Source organism: Vulpes vulpes, chromosome 13 (assembly GCF_048418805.1).
Source record: "Vulpes vulpes isolate BD-2025 chromosome 13, VulVul3, whole genome shotgun sequence".
NCBI lineage: Eukaryota > Metazoa > Chordata > Mammalia > Carnivora > Canidae > Vulpes > Vulpes vulpes.
This window is the reverse complement of record NC_132792.1, coordinates 126154015-126175484: the sequence shown is the minus strand read 5'-3', so window position 1 is coordinate 126175484 and position 21470 is coordinate 126154015. Positions and strand designations below refer to the sequence as shown.

Sequence of the window (21470 nt, the reverse complement as noted above, 5' to 3'; positions counted from 1 at the left end):
GTGTATAAATAGTTACTTGGTAAACTGATGGAGTATTAGCAGTCCAGATGGTAGAATAAAATGTACAATCATTGTATAAAGTTCCAGAAACACTTTATTTAAAAATGGAGTTGTAAATGCATAACAAAATAACATAAGTAATAAATGTAACAAAAATAAATAAGGAGGAAATGTATTCATACAAAATAAAAATAACATAGTAAAAGGCCAAATGTTTATAATTGAACAAAACGGTGTAAACACTTAAAGGATAATGTAAGTAGAGTAGATGCTAATATTTTCCTAAACAACTCCTTACCTTCTACTTCCATGGGGATATAATCAGTACCCAAACATTAAATAAAAGAGAGAGCAATGGTGATTATTTTTGTTTGACTTTTTCTTCAAATGGACTGACCCTGTTTTAATGTTTCACTTACTCCTTCAAAGCATTTTTGTATCATTCCATTCATGTTCTTTAAAACTTTTTTTCAGTCTTCCTTTATTAGATAGAATGGAAAAGTTAGCTTTACAAGGAGAATAGTTCATTTACCTTTTTTTTAATTTAAAGAAAAATATGAGATTCATTATACAACAGTCTTTTGTTTTTTACATCTCTACAAAAAGGGTTTTTTTGTGGGTTTTCTTTTTTTTCTTTTTTTTTTTTTTTTTTGCATCTCTATTAACTGGCCCAACATTACAGGAGTTTTTAAACCTTGTAAAGTTTTGATATGTCCAGAGTTAGTCTCTTGCAACCAATGTAGTACAGGATTATTGCTGAAATACTAAAGACCATTCATAAAAGTTGCAAAAACTGCAGTATTAATCTTTATAGACTGATAGGGTCAAGGGGGAAATCCAAGTCTACTAAGTAATATTTAAAGGAATTAAGATTCGCCCAAATTATAGTGTTCTGGAAACACAAAGATAATTACTTTCTTTTAAAACTTATCCAAATGTGAACTTACTGGAAGGAGAAAACACAAGTTTACAGAAGGTACTTTTCCACAGGCTTCCTGTTTAGTGGCATAGGCCCGAGCCTTCATCATTACAGTCTCGCAGGGTCCTTCTAAATGTGTAAGACGGACAGGATTTACTACTGGGTCCTACTGGGGAACACACAGAAGCAGTTCATTGCTTGGGAGTGAAACTATCCACTAATCTTATGACTACTGGTTCTCCAAGTCTCCTAAAGAAGCAAATCTTAACCTCATGATCATCTCAAGGGGATTTTTTTTCAACTGTCACATATAAACTTGGTAACACAGGACCAATATACATGTTCTCAGTTTAAAAAATATACTCCACCTAAACAGTCTAATCTGTCTACTTATCATCTGCCCTAAAATGAGACAAAAATCTTACTTCCGTTAAAAAAAATTTTTGAAAAAAGTGCCAAATTGAGCATTTTGAAAGTGGAGTAAAACACCGAGGGGTTAAAACAAATACAGTATTATCAATATCCTATATACAAAAAAGACGGTTAGTCCTTCCTTATTGATATACAGCTATGTCCACCTACCACTCCCGGCAAATCTTAGTGCAAACATAATAGTTCATCTCCATAAAACCCAAGACAATTTACGTAGCAACAAAGTTATATAAATCACATATATGCTGGAAAATTTCAGAACACAAGAACGACTGTTTTGAAAGGTCAGGACTGTGGAGAGTAATATGTCACTGTATCCAATGGTAATGAATACTAATATAAATCCTATTATTAAGAAGTAAATATAAGCGTTTAACAAATCTGTACAGATGAAGAGGAAGTCCATTTCGGGAGCAGCTTGGCACAGAAGACATGGGGGTCAGAAATGTTGGGTATTTAATTTGCTTGTAGGTCACAGCATGGCTTAAAGAAAAAAAACAAAGATCTATGAAGGGAAAGGATGCAATGAGAGAATTCAATTTGAAAATCATAAAACCACAAAAGGCGAAACTGCCACAATCTGCTTTTTCCTATATGTGCATCACGTAGTTTTCTAATGGTCTGAAGGATTAATAGGATACCACATTATAGGTAAAAAATAAATAAATAAAATTAAGAAGACAGAGAGAACAAGATTGTAGCTGATCAAGCGGTCTTGTTTTGTTAAGTCAACACTATGCTGCTTCCAGTATTCCTAGTCATCCACAGGTACTGGTTTTTAACCATCGAGAGAAAGTCACTCATGTACTGTAACGTCTTCCTCTTCCCCATCAGGGTTGAACCTATTGAAATGGATACTGAAATCAGCCTCAGACTCGGCATTCTCAAATTCAGCTGACACTGAGATAGCAGCAGGATGGGGAACCCTAGCTTCTGGCGGGCAAAGTGTCGGTGTCTGACCCGGGCTGCTGTGGTTATTCACGGGAGACTTCTGTTTTGGTGGAGATGGCAAGATAGCACTGGGGAATCCCATGTTGTTCAAAGCCTCCAGAGTTCCATCTGGGTCAATCATCGCATTGATTGCTGAAGGGAAAACAAGAATATGGGGGAAAAAAGATAATTGTAGATGTAGTTAAATTTGGATGTAAACACTGCTTATGACTTGGATAATATTTCAACTACTGATGCTTGTATGAGCTTAAATTTGGCTAATCTTTTTTTAAAGATTTTATTTATTTATTCATGACAGAGAGAGAGAGAGAGAGAGAGAGAGGCAGAGGCACAAGCAGAGGGAGAAGCAGGCTCTATGCAGGGAGCCCAACGTGGGACTCGATCCCGGGGCTCTAGGATCACGCCCTGAGCCGAAGGCGGCGCTAAACCGCTGAGCCGTCCGGGCTGCCCCTGGATAATCCTTTTTATTTACTGTATTTAAAACTCATTTTTAATACTGTATTTAAAACTGTATTTAAAACTCATTTTTAATAATTCTGGGCCTGACCTCTATTGTAGATTATATGGACCTGAATGCTTTCTCTGGTGCCCTGAATAGGCTCACATATAGGCCTTTTGGAGTCTGCTGAAAGACTAAGATTTGAAGATGTAGAATTTGAGAAACATCTTTTTGAAATTTGCTTTCATCATTGTAAGATAGGGAAAACACCAGGTGGACTTTAATGAGACTCATAGCTGTAATTACCACTCAGATAACTGGAGATTCACTGCTAAGATGGGGTTCAGAGTAACTGGAAGTTTGGGGAGGCTTGGAGAACATCAACACGCTTTGAAGGCTACCACAAAATGTTCATCCTGGTAAGAGTGTGGGGTCATCAGCCGTGTGTGTGTGTGTGTGCCACTGAGCCACAGGGATGCCCTCAAAACCTAGATACAAATACCCCATGGTGGCTCCAGAAGGCCATACAGACCTGCTATTCCACGGGAGGAGCCAGTGAAAGCACAGCTTTCAATCCAAAAGATCCTTGAGAAACTGGACAAGCAAAAATCTTAGGCAGTGATTTTCAACTTGGCATCAGATAGAGTGGGGAGATGGCAGAAGGAAGTGTCTTTGATACAGGAATCACTCAAGTTTACTCCCGCTCTACCAGCTAATACTCACTGTGTTATTAGCAAGACACTTTTTCCCATTGGGGTAAAACATAACCCTTCAGTGTATGGAGGCTGACCAGATATTAAGAATCACTTAGCTAGGGCCCACTTATTAAGCCTTTGATAATTCAAGCAACAAAGACTGAGTAGTTGACTCTGGAAGCTGCTTTTGTACCACTGCAGACTTTTAGTTCAAGACACACACAGGCATTAATGCCTGAGTAAGATCTGCCACATATAGAAATAATGGCCCTGTCAAAGTACAGGAAGGAGGCAAACATAGTCTCTTTTTTTTTTTTCTCCTTCCTTTTCTGCTCCCTTTGGCCAATATACACTCTTTTCTGTGGTTTACCCAAACAACTGTTATTTGTATCAGAATACAAGTTCATTTGGATTACATCATAAATGTAACTTGAGATGTCAAATCGAATAAATAATGCCAGCTGTTAATAAGCATCCTGAGCTGCATACATACATTTTAATACATTATTTTATGTATTTTTCATATATTAGAGAATGAGAGAGAGAGAGAGTGCACAAGCAGGGGGAAGGGCAGAGAAGAAGCTCTCAAGCAGACTAAGTGCTCAGTGCAGAGCTTGACATAAGGCTCGACTCCACGACCCTGAGGTTGTGACCTGAGCTAAAATTAAGTGTTGAACACTTAACGGACTGGGCCACTCAGGCACTCCTATTCAAACTGGGTTTTAAAACTTCCTCCTTATGAGTGATTTGAATATGTAGAACTTATTTTTATCCACATGTTGTTATATTTAACCAATCACTCTGTAGTAATGAGAATATTTTAAGAGATACCACTTAGAATGAATGTACTTGTCTGAAATCATTAGCTCTTCCTACTTAATTCAGTAGTAAATGTACCTTGTAGCTGCTTTTCAACTCTTTTTAGCTCCTGTAATATAGAAGAAATCTCCTGTAGGGAAAGCAATGACAAAAATTAGTTTACTGTAAATAAGGCACTTTTATTTGATAAGCAGTGAATCTCCCACTCCTCTTATTTGGAATACTTAATATCAATTTTATCTCAATGATGAGATTCAAAATATAAAATCTTTATTTTTTCAATGAGATAATGATAAAAGATGAAAGGTTTAAGATAATACTATCGTATAAGCAAAGATTTTGAAAAACTTGCATTGATCAACCCTATAACAATTTGGAAAGTGCGTAAAGATTTTCTTTGAAAAATACATGAACTGTGATCTCAGGATAACTCCCTGAGCCACGAAAACCTATACAGATTCTTAAGAAGGAGTTGAGCAATCTACTGAGTTAAAGGAAATGATCCATGTCCACTTCTCTTTGAGTTCAGCTTTTATTTCAAACTATTTATAGTGTGTAATTATTATAAGAATAATGTATTAGTGAGAAACATAAAGTTCCTCCTTCATATTGTCTGCAACTTTGAAGCAATCATTTTAAACCCCTGTGAGAGACAGCTGAAGGCATAAAACTTGCCAAATCTGTGCCAAATCTTTTTAAAATCTAAATCAACAAACACTTCAAAAATAAGCACACTGTTCCTTTAAAATAAACCTGTCTATTAAAATGTTTTAATGTTCAAGATAAATTATCATACCATGCTTGAGGTTTTCACAATAGGGACTTCACTCTCAGCTCTTAACTTGCTTTCTATTTCATCCCAGTTCCGATCCTTATCTTTAAATAATATTCTAGAAATCAGAAAACATAAGCATTTTAACTCTCCATGTTTTAAAAACCTGTCATATGTTTAACAATGATACCAAAACAATGTATTTTTTTCCAAGCTACACACGGATAAAGAAACCACTAAACATTACACAAATGAAAATAAAGTACTGAACCAATATTACCAATAAACTCATTTATGTGAGAAATCTGTATTAAAAAATCTGTATTATGTGAGTGGTTATGAATACACACATAAATCCTTTCATACTTATTCCATCTATTACTGAAACCCAAATATAAAACAAATGTAGATGAGATAGCCCCCACATTTTATCTAATATTTGTAATTAACCATAAAATAAGCACTTACTAAAACACAACTTTGTTCAGATGGAGCATATGCAGTATAAACATAAGATGAAAATAGACTGAATTAGGTATGATCAATTATTGATTAAAAGGCGAAAATTGGAGTGCTCACTGTGCTTTTCCTTAAAAATCTTAACTCACGTTAGAATATTTGTGTTATAATATCCAATAGGAGTTAAGACACTATCCTTTTGATAAAAACAACTGCCAATAAAAATAATTATCCTTACATTAGAAGCTAAACTCAAATCTCTTAACTTATAAAAAAGTATTACAAAGTTTTGATCTGTCTTCCAAAAGTAGTTATCCTCGATATGACTTGGCAGTTTGAGAGATATAAATAATAGGCATCTTTCTGGTTTCTTTTAAAATTTCTTTATTGAGCCTTAAATAGCCTGGAAATTAATTAATTAATTAATTAATTATTTAATTTATTCTTTCTTTCTTTATTTATTAAAGATTTTATTTATTTATTCATGATAGTCACACATACACAGAGAGAGTGGCAGAGACAGGCAGAGGGAGAAGCAGGCTCCATATAGGGAGCCTGACGTGGGACTCGATCCCGGGTCTCCAGGATCGCGCCCTGGGCCAAAGGCAGGCGCTAAACCGCTGCGCCACCCAGGGATCCCAATAGCCTGGAAATTTAATTCAATTGCCTTATATAAACATCAACACTATACAGGTAAGTAAATTTTTACTACTAGAAGCTGATCAGTTTTTAAGTAATACACTATATTATTTGTATTTCTTTAAAGATCAAAATGCCTTACTTTTAACTTAAGTTTGAAAAACATGAAATTCATCAACATCAAATTAAGTCCAGAACATCTGCAATTATACATCTCCATTCCTTAAAAGGCAATAATAATTCTAGAAACTGATATAAGAATATTCTGTGAAATTTTTGAAACAGGAAAAGCTAGTAAACCTCCTTGCCAGCTGTCTAAGAGCTGTTACTGTTATGACCATGACACGAAGGCATGTAAGTAAATTATGTGGTTTGTAAAAGTCCCTGGCAGCATCAGACTGTCATCATAGTTCTCAAATGAGAATGGACTTGTATATAATACAGCAAGTCTGCGCTAAAAACCCAGTGAAGTCTGCCAGAATTTGGCTACTGGAATGCTTAAGGCTTCTCAAACTGTTAAAGGATATATAAATCACCTTTGCTGAAAATGGCTCAGGATGGTCACCTAGGTTCCTGACTCACTTGAAAAGCCCCCCAGACCTCCAAGCCACTGAACAGATAAGAAACTTACTTTAAAAAGACGATGTGTGAGTATTGTGCTATGGATTTAAGAAACCAAATTTAGCATTTTGACTTTAGGAAGTAGGCTCAAATATACTATTTAAATACTAAGGAAGCAGAAAACTACATCAAGGTCATGACTTTAGACCAGGCCATAATGGCTAGAACTTAGCTGTCTTTGTTTAAAGGTCACTATAGATCTTTCAGAAAAAAAATTCATGGCTTTTGAGTGATCTTATCACATTATGGATTCAAAATAGTAGTCAGACAAAATGTTAACATGGAAAACACAGCACAAATGCTAAGGATAACTTTTTTCAGTTATTTAACTATTTAGCTAAATACTCTTTTCGATAAAGCAATTGGTTTTAGAATAAAGTCTCCAGTTCATATTTTAAGACCTTCACTATCTATTCTCTGGCCCATCCCTCAACACATGCAAATCAGGGTTACAAACTGGTAGTGCATATAGAGAGGGCCGTGCTACACAGCTTCAGAGGGTCACGTTCACATAGAATACCATGAGAATGCTGTAAAACAGTTTTTGTATAAATATTTCCAATTGTGCCCATAGAAACTATGGGGGCAATTTAAATAGGCGCATACTGTTAGGATCAGCTAGGCATCTGAGTTTGTAACTCCTGGCACAAAACTTAAGGACCAGTCATTTCCCAAACTACCCTGATACTCCATCCAAAGTGCTCAGGCTCTCTTCCTTAGATGTGCTGATTAAAATACCCATCTTTGAATGAAACCCTCTATACAGCCTACCCTCACTGTCCTAGGTGAAAGTGACCCTTCGTCTGCCTTTACCTCTAACTAACTGGGCACCGATCTAGCACACACTACCTTGTACAGTAATTGCCTATATGCTTCGCCTTGCTGGCCAGATTGTAAACCTTTGGCATGATGTTCTATCTTCCTGGTTATCTTCCAGAGAGCCTGTTATAGTGCTTTACAAATAGTAAAATTTAATGCTCACACTGTCAAATTTCTGAGACAGTAGAGTTAACCAATGAATGTGTTCTTTGGTCTCAATTTTAATTAAATGTCAAAGGGACAAAGTATTTTTTTTGGAGAAAACTAGGGATGAGTTCAGTGTGGACTGAGGAATAGTCAACAGGATGAGAGAATGGTATCAGTCAGATGTGCTATGAAAATGTACTGGATGAATAAATGAACAGATGGGGACCCAGTTAGTGTGGGAGGAGGACTTGTATTTCAGTAGGTAGTAGGTGAGGAGATGTCAAAGTTTTCCAGCTGGCAGGTCACATGACCATATGATGAGACTTACAGGTACTTCTATGGATAACATCGGGATATCAAGGGAGCCCATATTTAACATATTAGCCTTCCACAGCTTTTTAGATAAAGTGCAAACTCTTGAGTAACGGGCCTCCTTACCTCTCCAGTGTCAACTCTTATCACCTCCTAGCCCTCTTACTTTAACCCAGCTTTTGACTATCTAATATCATGCTAAATCTAGCTATATGGGAACTGGAAGATAAAAAGCAAACTGCTTTTATGTAGTGTATTTATTTTTTAATAGTAGTTTAAAACACTTTTATGCGGGTTTTTTTTTTTAAAGAACACCTTAAACAATATTTTTAAAAGATACTTTTGAAATAGTTTTGGAAAAAAATTATCTAAATGATTTCTCTTAAATAGACAGCCATACAATTAAATATGTTCAATTCAATGTGTTTTTACCATGATTAGATCCTCATCAAACACTAATGACCAATTATTTCAACATATAAGCAATATAAAATTGTACTGGATTCTTTCTAAATTAAAAAATGTGTACATTTTGGGACACCTGGGTGGCTCAGTGGTTGAGCACCTGCCTTTGCTCAGGGCATGATCCTGGGGACCTGAGATTGAGTCCTGCATGGGGCTCCCCACATGGAGCCTGCTTCTCCCTCTGCCTATGTCTCTGCCTCTCTCTGTGTCTCTTATGAATAATAAATACAATCTTTTTTAAAAATGTGTGCATTTTAAGGTTTGCATTTGATTTTAAAGAAACTAAATTAGTTGCATGCTATTTATGAATATCACATTCTGTAGTTTCTGATTGGGCTTATAAGTGAGCCTACTGTTGATGTTTTTAAGATTTTACTTATTTATTCATGAGAGACAGAGAGGCAGAGACATAGGCAGAGGGAGAAGCAGGCTCCCTGCGGGAAGCCTGATGTGGGACTCGATCCCAGGACCCCAGGATCATGACCTGAGCCAAAGGCAGATGCTCAACCACTGAGCCACCCATGTGCCCTGAGCCTACTGTTTTTATTTTCATCATACTTGGTGATTAAGCAATCAGCACTCTACTATCATCTTAGGTGTGTTCCCCAGCAACTACAAAACTTCCAAGTCTGCTGATCCTACCTTCTTCTCTCATAGGTCACAGAGTTCCCCTTTGCCATGACAACCCGTCCTCCTATGAGTTGCCAATATAGCATGTAGCCAGAAAATGAAGTCCATCCAATGAAATTTGTAGGAAAAAAAAACCCTAAGCCTAACTAATAAGTCATTATACAATAACTAACAAATGTATAGGGTCTAATCACATGCCTACTTACTAATACCAAAAATCACGCATGCCTGAAGTTTGCTTCAAGTACGCAATGCAGTTGAAGTTGATGAAATTGTTATTTTGAATATAATTCCACTAAAATTATATTCTAAAACCAGGACATACTGGAAGGATTATTACCTAAAGGAATAAATACATGAAATAATGCTAATTAAAAGACTCTTATATGGGAATGAAGTCTTCAAATTTCATCGGGTTGAATGATTTTTGACTGCATATTATTTGTCCATCACAGTTCTGATGCCCTCACGATTGAGTGCACAAGGCAGGCGAGTGAGCAGGTATTCTGAGTCTGACAGGATTATGTACCGTCTTCTTTACTGATGAGGAAGATGAAAACTAGCCTTAAGTTTCACGTCTTATAAAAGAAGCCCAAAAGGTCTGTTAATTTAAAATACTTCACTATTATTTTGTGGAGGAGTAAATTATATCTGGTTATTAACAAAACTAATCTAAGTAATTATAGCTGTTAACTCTCCATTATAAAGGGGTGATTACTTAGGACATTTATTTCCCTTTCTGCCCCCTTCATGTGGTCTAGCTTCTGGCTATTACTTATACCTGAAAAAGAGAAGGAACATGACAGTGGCAGCGGTAAGCTCAGTGCCACTGCCTTCACTCGTTCCTCTTAGCTGTAGGTGGTAGCAAGTGAGCACAGCATGGAACAGGTGTCTCCTAACAATATAAGCCAGGAGGTTTGAGTAACAGAACAGTACCTGATCTTTCCAGCTGTTTTATCTATAGACTGTCTTATCTTCCTAGAAAACTGAAAGACGGATGACAGCAGCAGATTATCTCCCATGACCTGAAACATCCAAAGAAATTAAATTAAAATATTATCACTGTATTGTATAAACACCAAGAACACTACTCACAGCTACTATATTTAGAGGGATTTAGTATTTATGCTAATTTTAATTAAAAAAAATCAATGAGGAATATCATTTGAGTTATGTATAACTAAATTGAGAAAGAGAAATAAATACTGATAAAGGAGTTCCTTTTCAAAAAATAACTCATCTGGTTTCCATATTATTTTGGTCATATCATTTAAAAAAAATAATCCATATAATCCTATCTTCAATTACTATCATGATCCCACCTCTCTAGCCTCCAAATCAAATAATCATAAAAAGGAAAATACAAATAATTTAGAATACTCAGCTTATTATTTATACTTTCACCAAATAATATGAATATAGAGATCAAGAAGATTACGATCCTTGCTCTTTTGCCAGAGTCTAGTGGGAGAGATTCTTTTTAAAGATTTACTCTAAAAAGTAAGTTTTTATGATGGCAGTTGATACCACCCTAGTTGAAATTTATGGGCAAAAATAGGGGTTGGCAAACTTCTTCTGTAAAGGCCCAGAGAGTAAAGATTTTAGGTTATCTGGTCTCTGTCACAACTACTAAATTCATTGTTGTGAAAGCAGCTATAGATAACATGTAAGTAAGTGGACCGGGCTGTGTTGAGATAAAGCTTTATTTACAAAAACAGGTGGCAGGCTGGATTTGGTCTGCAGAAGCTAGAAAAGAAAACTTGGGGTTGGTGTGGGCTGCCAAATCACCTCTTTGTATTTCAGAACTGTATCTAGACTCTGCAAGACAATCCAGAAAATAGGATATGACCTTGCAGGTTTCAAGATCAGTGCCGGAGTTAAAAGTATATAGGAAACAGTATTAAATTTGTTTTTTTCAAAGAACATAACTAAATTTTGTGATTCAGTGTTACATGAATTCTAATGAAAAGGAGTTCAGTGAAGGGTAGTGTAAATAAGGAAGGTGCCATGGAAAACTAGAACCTAAGAATAACTCCTACTGTGTGGAGTTAGCGAGGGATAAAAAGTTACTTAGGATGTGATCAGCAACACACAGGGAATGAAAGGCTAAACAAACATAATGGTATATTGTGAGCCTTGAGGAAACAAGCCAAAGCAGGAGTGGAAGACATCTATTACTTAGGCAAAGACAGAGTGTGTTTTAAAACTATCCAGGATATTGCAGTGGCAACTATGGAGCTGGCTTCATGCTTTGCCATTGGACATTTTTTTCCTACTCAGTAGTATACTGCAAACATACACATTCTTACATACTAACTTTTAGCTCCTGTTGCATAAATCTAGGGATTAACAGGATGCCAACCTATGACTAAACCCTTCTTGTCCACTGCTACTTCCTAATTTCTCCTTCTACCCACATCCTAATAAGCCTTTACCTATACTACCACTGCATGTCATTCCTCAATCAGCTCTTCCCATGGTGCTATTTGAAATAACCATTCTTTGGTGAATAAATTCCATATCCTTGAATTTTTCCCAAACTCATTTCATCTAATTTCCATTATCATAAATCTTCTCAATAAACCTCTCTATACCTGATTCTCACAGCCATATTTAGGTACACAGAATTAATCGTAATTCTTCATTCATGACATAAATCACAAGTTCAATTTAGACTACTTTTTCTTTCTCTTTAATATAATAATAATAATCTAACAGCCAAAACAAAAGCTAGAATACAGCAACGACCAGGTGACAGAAAAGATGGCCAAAATACTCATTCCTTATCCCAAAGGAAGAGGTTACTTGTCTTTGACCTCCACTATATGACTTGGTTTCACCAATGGGATATGAGCAGACATGAATGACATGAACATGAAATGTGCCTGCATGGTGGGGCTTGCTCTCTTCTGCTTCTGATATAAGTAAGACAAGAACAAGCTTTGGCTAGCCCACTTGTCCAAGCAATATGACAGACATGTGGGCAGACCTGGACTCAACCTACAACTTTTAATTGTCCAGCTGAGCTATACCAGGTAACCCGCAGGTGTGTGATACATACTTACCACTCTATATCCCTGAGATTTTTGTGGTTATGCAGAAGTAGCTGACTGATATAATCTACCACTGGTCCTCTGGTTTCCTCCATCCCATCTCCCTGCTACCTTCCACCCAGGTTAAACAATATACTGAATTCCATTCATCATTCCCTTGCTTTCCTTTTCATATCATTTGTTGTATCTATTTCTGTCCTAAGCATATGTTTTCACTTTTAAAAACGTATGACAAAGAATCATATTATATGTAATCTTTTGGGAATTATTTCCTTCATTTAATGTTATATTGCTAAAATTCATACATATTGTGGCACACTGCTGTAGTTCATTTATTTTGATTATTCTGTAACTATTCAATTTGTGAACATACCAGTTTATACATTCGTTTTTCTGCTGATAAAAACTGTTACATTGTTTCCAAGTTTTCGTTAGCATCCACAGTGGTACTATAGATATCCTTTTGCATGATGACTTTTGTTAATAGGAAAGGGTTTCTCTTGAGTATTTTACTAGCATTAAAACTGTGTCATATGATCATGGGATATGTTTATGTTCAACTTTGGAAATAATGTCAAATCATTTTCCCAAGTGACTGCAGCAATTTAACCTCCATCGGCAACACATGAGAGTCCACGTACCCACGTTCTCTATTACTTAATATTTTAAGGCTTTTAGTTTGTTGTAAATTGAACAAGAATCACCCTGTAGCCTTGAAATGTATTTCTCTAAATACTCAGGAAGTTGAACATCTCTGTATTTTGAAGATCTTAGGTAATTTCTCTTCAGTAAAATGCTGTTTATGTCTTTTGGAAATTTTGCGGGGGGGGGGGGTTGTTTTTGTCTTTTTAAATTGATTGGTAGAACTTCTTTATGTATCCTGTATACTAATCCTTTGCTGACTCTGTTTCATAAAAGTCCTTTAATATACTCTAATTTATCAATCTTTTATTTTATAGCTGAAGCTTTTTGTGTCTTTTAAGAAATCATTCCTTGCAATAATGTGGAAAGATATTTAACTATATTTTTTTTACAAAAAGTTTTGCTTTTGTACCCTTTAGAAATTTAATTCATTTATAGTTAATTATGTATACACGATGTGATGTCAGATGAAATTTCATTCTACTCAAAAGAACAAGTTATTTTTTGCCCTAGCCTCATTTATCGAACAGTTCCCTCCTTTTCTCACAAGACATGCCTCCTCTGACATTTGCTAAAGTTAATGATTTACTTACTTCATCTCTACTCCAGGTTCTCCGTCTTGTAATTGTTAAGTGATCAGGAGGCTCTGTTGGCTGAGGTCTTGGATCACCAGATCTACAGTTGTTTCCTTCTGGAGTTTTAGAATGAACTAATGGAGGGATCTTTCGGAAGTTGAGGCTTTCATCAAAAACACGATCAACCAACTAATAAGACAAAAGCAGATCCTTATGAGAATAATTTGGAAAAGTCCCGATATTGGCATTATAATTTTATTAGACAGAAGTTATTCCATTGTCATGTAGTAACAGAAGCATGATATCTTCAATAAACCAATTACTCTTTCTTTTTATAAGTACTTTAAGGTACCTGTTTAATAAAATAGATGTTCACCTACATAGATTTTATTTTTAAAATCCAAAATACATAACTATGTTAAATTCAATTCTTCCATGGATAAGATTTCCCCAAAATGGAAAACAGATTTAAGTAGAAAGGGCTGAGCCATCTAGATGGACATGTTCATTTTACTCACATTGTATTACCAATGTAAAATAATGTTTTTCTTTTAGTTTCCTATCTGTTTTTTTCTTTTTTCTCCCCAAATCCAGGTGCCAAATTTCTTCACAGATACATAAACTGCAAATTCCAATTAAGTGTACGAAAGGAAAAAAAATTAAATGAAGTATTTTGGTCTTAGGTAAATTTTGAACAATGCTACAAAAATTACATATTTTAGTAAAAATGACATACTGCCACCTACAGTGCAAATTATACAAATACAATACAAAGTAACTCAGGTTTACTGAAGAAGGAATAAACTTTAGTACATTATTCAGAAATAAAATAAAAAAGAAAAATTAAAGTCTATTCAATGAAATGTTGAGTAATTTTACTGGGTCTGAGTGAATGCATAATCATGTTAGATAAAATTTAGTTAGTTGAGAAAATAATATCTTATCATTTAAAATGTACCAGAAGAATTGTGTATGTCTTGCCACCAAGAAGATTCTTTTGTTTTTCAACGAGGATGATTTTATATACATTTACAATTGATCAATGTGGTAACAAAACTCTACACAGATTCATGAAAGCTCATTTACCAAATCTGACAACACATGAAGGAGAAAAAACAAAACAAAACAATGATCATCAAAGAATTAGATTATAAAAGGAATGTGACAAAAAGCAAAGTAAGAAAATATTAACACAGTTTATTAGAATCAAATCTGTCAAAAAGGCTAGCCATTTTGGGCTACTATTGAGAACATTATCTTATAAAATTGAGAAGCTATTAGAGGCTGACATATTTTTTTTTCTGCAAAAGGCTAGATAATAAATATTTTAGACTTTGCAGCCATTCAGTGTCCATCTAACTATTAATTTCTGATATTACAATACAAAACAGCCAGATGATAATTAAATAAAAGAATGTGGCTTTGTCCTAATAAAACTTTTAATTAATTCTCTCAAATGCCAATCTTTTGCTTGTACCAGATCAAGAGACCAAACATGGCAGAGTACCATTAATTTTATATTATCTGTTAAAGGCATCTTCTGGAGCAGTGTTGTGCAAATATTGGGCCCTGAAGCCAGAGAATAGGAGGCCCTGGTTTTGGAAGAGCAATAATCTATATATGCTACCTTACATTCCAGAATTTGCAAGAATGTTTCAAAACTGAATATATCTGTATTTGTGTGTGTGTGTGTATAAATGTATAAATACATACATTTCAGTTTTCAAAGTGTATCCTTGAGTATATATGCGTGTGTATTCTTCAAAAGAATTATTTAAAGTAGTGAAAACTGTAGAATTTTCTCTTTATTTGGTAGTAGAGATATCGACCAGCTAAGCAGGTATAAAAATACCCTTTAATCGAAGTATTTTCATAGCCAGACTTTATAGAAACATTACACAATCATCTATCAAGTTTTAGTTTGCTATTCAGATGCCATTTATACTCCTATTTTTATACTCATATTTTTAAGTAAAACTATACACCAATAATTGGCAAAGTGCTTGTTTTAAGTACTTTTACAGCTTCATGTTAATAGCAGACCAAATGTTAGCCTTTACTAGTTTTGCTATAAAAACATAAAAAGAAATTTTTTAAACCAAAGTTGGAAAATGCAGTGCTTCATGCAAACAGGGAGGGTGGATGTAACTAAAATAAACTAAGCAAAAAGCTAAAAGCAAAAGAAATAAAGAAAAGAAAGAACCTTATGCATTTCTCCATGAAGATCTCCTACCTCTTCTCTAGTGTCTATGGCAGAGCCAGGGGTGGTGGCAGCAGTGCTTACTGTGGTACTAGGGGCAGTGCCTGATGAAGTCACTGAATCTATCTCTCCTGCTACATCGTTGATTTCCCGAGCAATGAGAGCAAGATCTTGGCTGATCCTGGTAATAATTTCAGAAAAGAAGTTTAATCCCTTTTAAATAACAGTTCTAGAAACAATCATTTGTGAAAGAATCAGTTATAGAAGTTGTGTATCTAATTAAAGATTTGCACCAAAAACTTAGGATTTTTTGGAAATCCTATTAACTATTTTGATTCTAACGGTCTTAAACTTTAATTCCAAAAGTTAATAAAACTAAATTTCACATAAACTGTCACTTTGAAAAATATGTTAACACCCAGAAGTAGTGCTATGTCTTTTAAAACCCACTGTTAGTATCAATGACTAGCATTAATAGAGGACAATGGCAAACAGAATCCAAGGAGTCGCTGCACCTGGATAAGAAAGTAATTACAACTTCATTTTCACTAACCTTTGTCAAATGAAGCTTAGCATTTCTTTTGATTTTAAGTACAAGTAACAAACAATTGGTATTAGTAATATTGGGTTGTCATTTTTTTTCACCAACAGAAATCACATTATGGTTGCTATAGGTATCTTAAAACAACTAGTCATTACTACTTCAAAATTAAATCTACAGCAGTCATTAAACCCACAGCAATTATGTTCCAGTAAGTATTTTAACAAAGAACTAATTATTGCTCTGTCACTTTAAAAATATTTTGATACTATTATAAAGAAATGCAGTCCTATTGAAACACAACTAAGTATTTTATGTTGATGCATTTAGAAACACTATTCTGAGAGGAGCTCCATAAACTTCCCCAGATGGCCAAAGAGGTCAGTAACTCCAACACATGACTTTGACTTCATGCGACACACAGCACTTCATAGTACACGATGTTATATCATTTGCGAGTCACAAGGTTCTTGTGAGGTAGGACTTCTCTAACTGAATGTGAATAAGGACACATTCTCAGATAAAGTGAGTGGCTTGGTTGTGACAATATAATTTACTAATAGCTAAGGCAAGGCCAGATCCCAAGTGTAGAGCTCATTTTCACAGAGCCATTTATTTGTGTTATCAGCCATGCGGACTGAAGAACTAAATAAGTATTACCAGTGATAAGCAAAAGAAAAAACTGATTTTTTTTCCAATGCTGCTATTTTTAAGCGGAAGAAAACTTAATAATCTACCAGTGATAATCTTGCTTTTCTCAAAAATATCTCAATTCAATGAGACATGAAAATTCTAAGTAATGCACCTACTGAAGTCAATTTGGCTACTTCCACAGGGAAGGTATCTGAATTACAGAACATTCTTAAAACAAGTGAAAGCTTCTGCAACTTTAAAACTGAAAGCAGGTACAAATTATCATTTTTTTAACTTGGGCAAAATGTAAGCTTGAAAGACTTTTAAGGAATGCAGTAACTGCATAACAATTTAACTAACAGATTTAAAAAGAGAAGCTAAATGGAAGCTTATGGCCTAACAGACACGATCTGTGGTCAATTCCTTTATTTACCAATACAAAACGGTAGGAAGTACACTGATAAATATATTTTGGTCTCTTATCACGTTCCAGGCACCATGCTATATATACCCTAAGGGCTATAATGATGAGGAAGCAGATAGAGTCCCTGCTCTTATAAGCTTAGAATAAATATAATGAGCACATTATGTATAATTATGTAATGTATATTATAATATGACCAAAACCACTATATGATAATAAGCACCCCTAGAAAGAAGCTTTATACTCAACTCACTTCATTCTCACAGCCACCTTGTAGGAGAGGTACTCATCATCTTGTTTTACAGATAAGGAAAATAAGGCTTAAGAGAAGTTATTTGAACACTTTTTGGTTAAAGTCACAAATACTTAAATGGTGTAACTAGATCTTTTTATTAGGTCATGCTATATCTCACATTATCATTCCATGTGTAATTTTGAAAAACTTGTAAAAACTTGTTATTTTATAACTGTTGATACAATTCTTCTGGGGAAGAGTTTACCGTGTTTTCTTAGATACTACATTCAATTCTTGCATTTCTGAAATAAATGAACTAAAATTCAGAGAAACCGAATAACCAAGCTTAAAAGAGACAACACACAGATAAGCATGAGCTTATCCAAAAATCTATTTTTGCTTTTAAGTTTTTTTATGCAGACATTTGTACAATGAAGCTTCTGATCTTTGCAGATAGCAATCTGAGTTAATTAGAAAAAATGAATTAAATAAACAGACAATAGCAATCTCAACAGGTTATGCAGTAAAAACTATGCTAATATGAACAACTCTAATGTATACATGACATAAACTGGTTAGTCAGTAAGCACCTTAAAAGCCGTCTTTTAATTTGCAAGTTTATCATGTACATGCCAGCTGTTTCTTTATGTGACAACGATTCCTATCTTAAAGTTGACTCAGTAATACAGACCATTAAATTGGTTTAAATCCACACTGCTTAAAAGTCTCAGCACCTACTAAAAACCAGCATTAGGAATTCTAAAAAGCAAAATTATCTAGAAAACCAAAGTAATAAATATCTTCAAGCAGAAATAACAGATTTATAATTCAATATAGAGTATGGACCTATTTATATAGCTGTTAATTCTAAGCTGACTTATTCCTTAATGCTTCTAGGTTACACTCATTGGAATATTTTATAATAATGTATTTCTTGACATCTCTTGATCTGTGTGCTTTTTTTTTTAAGTTGAAGCTCATAATCGTTGTTCATATTCTGTCTCCATTCCTATCAAAACTGCTAGAGGACGAAATTCTAAAATGATACAAATGTTTTATTTGGAGTTTTGCAATCCATCTGTTTCCTTGCTTTCAGATACATGGCTGAAAAACACACCTTAAAAAATAAAATCCCAAAGGCAAGTTTTATAACCACAGTGCTACTAACAAACTAGAAGGAAAAGGAATAAAGTCATTAGAAGTTAAATGATAGGCAGTTTTGCAGTCCTGCTGGTATACCTAACGAGACACATGCAGACGGTGGTGATAAAATGCATGTAGTAACAAGGTAGAGCCAAGTGAAAAATGTCACCTTGAGCTCCTGTGCACTGTCTCCTCTGTGGTAGCTTTCCTGGGTGGAGGCAGGGAAGGGGTTTGGCCCAGAAGAAGGGGTCTGAGTTTCGGGGGGGGGGGGGGTGCCCCTCAAAGGGAAGCAGACACACCCACTATTCCCTCAAGGTACTTCTTGAGTTGGTGTAGGTGGACCTCTCCTCCTCAGGAAGGGGAAAGGATGAGCGAAGGCAAAGTCTGCTGTTGCCAGCTGCACCCACAAGAATAAAACATGAGTTTTATAAGAATAAAACATAAAACATGAGGGAGATTCTCTCCCTGCAGGCATCCTGTGGGTTTATGACAATTAATGGATCCTGAAGCACAGACAGGCCTGTTCCCTAACTGGAACTGGCTCACAATGCCTCAATAATTTGTCTCACAAAAAGCTATTTATACGGTAAAATAAAATGTTTAAGCAGTACAATGAGATTAAAAGGGCAGGTCTAAAAGAATTGAAAGCAATTACAAGTAAATAGTCATTAAAGACCCCAAAACATAAACATTACATTAAAGTAATGAGCCAGAAAAAAAAACATAATTCATAGAAGTCAACAAAGAAAAACAAGATAAACACTATTAAATTATGTTAAGGGACAGCCCGGGTGGCTCAGGGGTTTAGCACCGCCTTCAGCCCAGGGCATAATCCTGGAGATCCGGGATCGAGTAGCATGTTGGGGCTCCCTGCATGGAGCCTGCTTCTCCCTCTGCCTGTGTCTCTGCCCCTCTCCTCTCCGTTTCTCATGAATAAATAAATTTAAAAAAATATGTTAAGAGTTTATTTTTTAAGCATCTATGGATTATTACATATTATGCTCTTTAATTATAATAATATTGCCTAATATAAAACTTGAAGATTAGAGCCTTAAACTGAAGGCGGAAATAACTGTAGCACATAAACATGAAAATGTTTTAGGTGACATAGGGTATAAAACACTGCAGTAAAATTTAGTATCTTACAAACTTAAAAATATACTTTAACTACAGTTAGCATCTGTTTGAGTATAGCCTCTCTTCAATGTTTAGCCATGATAAGGTACTAATTAAAAATCACTTCTGGAGCATGAATTTTACATTTTAGGATACAACTTTTAGTTACACTAAGCAAATTTATTTAATATTCTTTTTTCAAAAGAAGATTTTATTTATTTATTCATGAGAAACACAAAGAGAAAGGCAGAGACAGAGGCAGAGGGAGAAGTAGGCTCCCTGCAGGGAACCCGATGTGGGACGGGATCAGGCCCTGAGCCAAAGGCAGATGCTCAACCACTGAGCCACCCAGGCGTCCTACAAATTTATTTAATACTCAAAATAATTAATAAAGGATTGAATTAAACTAGTATCTAATGAACTCATAAACTGTGAGTAAAAATCCATCTCCTCTAAGTCTCCCCAGAGAACATGAGCAAAATATCTCCAACAAGTGTGCTTATTACCTCTTTGGAAGATAAAAGGAAAGTAATAAAAAACTGAGCTGCACAACTCTTAATTATATAAAGCTGACACTACCTTTCAAGAATGATATTAACTCATCAGTATCTTCACCAGAAACAAGAAAGGGGGGCTGCAACCAAAATAAATCAGTTGTACAATATGTTAGTAGCACTGGTGTTAAAAACATGAACCGGGAGAAACTGCATGGAGAGGAACACTTTGGAGGAAACTAAGTTCATAGCTACCTGTGGATTTCATTTCTTGGACTAATTTACACAAATCAGATACAAGCTAAACTTTGTTATCAAGTTGAAACACTGACAAAAAATTTCAGCTCTTAAAGATGATCCATTAAAACCAACCTGGCTATCTCTTCTCGATGGGCTGTCCAGTCTCGGATGTAGTCTTCCTGCTCTTTGATCCGGTGCTTGAACGAAGAACTAGTAGGCATTGCTGCTGACCCAGAGCTCTGCAACCGAGTGGTTTTCAGGGCTGGAGAAGTACGTAGACGAGTATGTTTAGGGGAATTACGGTTTGATCCAAATTCATCTTCTGAGGTGGAAGCATAATCAGTAGGAAAGCGCCTCCATCTTGAATTTACTAAATTAGTTTAATTATTAAAAAAAGAATTATTATGTTACCTTTTAAAGGAGATAAAAATCATGATTTCAAAAACACCATGAGACAAACACAGCACAATTTTCAAAAACTGACATACACATACCTAACAAAAATCATGTCTACTACTTCTTAAAGATAGAAACAATACATTTTGGTGAATTAAAAACAATGAGTAATTAAAGACAATTGAAAGACCATGTTTTCCGTAGTATGGTGAATAAAACACTCAGATGAAAAATTCACTAATGGTAAACAACTAAGCAAGCTCTATTCATAAATGTTTAATTCGGATACTTTTTAGTTGCAAATATATATCATTTGAGTGAAGGTATGGATTTTTTAAAATGACAGTAACAACAACAAAAATAAAAATATGGGAAAAGATTTCCTCATGCCACATGGACTTTCAACATGGAGATGGTAATCTCTCTTTTCCCAACATACAAATGTGCATAATTCCTGCTGTGGAAATTATGCTTTTATGGCAGAAAAAAAACATTACCTCTGTCATTCAACATCCTGTTATGCTATGATTGGAAAAAATCTTTTTACATGGTAAAAACACAACAAAGCATCTTCAGTACAACTCTGCTTTGACACTGAAAGCATATGGCGAAAATAGACAATGGCATAAGACCTACAAGGAGCGAAGCTCTACAAAGCT

General features: G+C 35.1%; 1 protein-coding gene across 36 annotated transcripts in view; it reads right to left on the bottom strand.

The window, feature by feature from the left end:
• Positions 1-76: 76 nt before the first annotated feature.
• Positions 77-21470, bottom strand: part of CEP170 (centrosomal protein 170) — a 129423-nt gene continuing 108029 nt past the window's right edge. For 6 of the 36 annotated variants that reach the window (XM_072732835.1, XM_072732843.1, XM_072732852.1 and 3 more), the window contains 8 exons: positions 20548-20785; positions 15623-15770; positions 13408-13578; positions 10056-10144; positions 5052-5145; positions 4334-4385; positions 2312-2434; positions 77-1834 (listed from right to left, as the gene is read on the bottom strand). In XM_072732835.1, coding sequence (XP_072588936.1) covers positions 1824-1834; positions 2312-2434; positions 4334-4385; positions 5052-5145; positions 10056-10144; positions 13408-13578; positions 15623-15770; positions 20548-20785 — 926 coding nt within the window. In that variant the 3' untranslated portion in view covers positions 77-1823. Of the gene's footprint in view, positions 2435-4333; positions 4386-5051; positions 5146-10055; positions 10145-13407; positions 13579-15592; positions 15771-20547; positions 20786-21470 lie in introns of all 36 variants that reach the window. The other 30 variants (XM_026003388.2, XM_072732834.1, XM_026003397.2 and 27 more) reach the window with 10 other exon arrangements.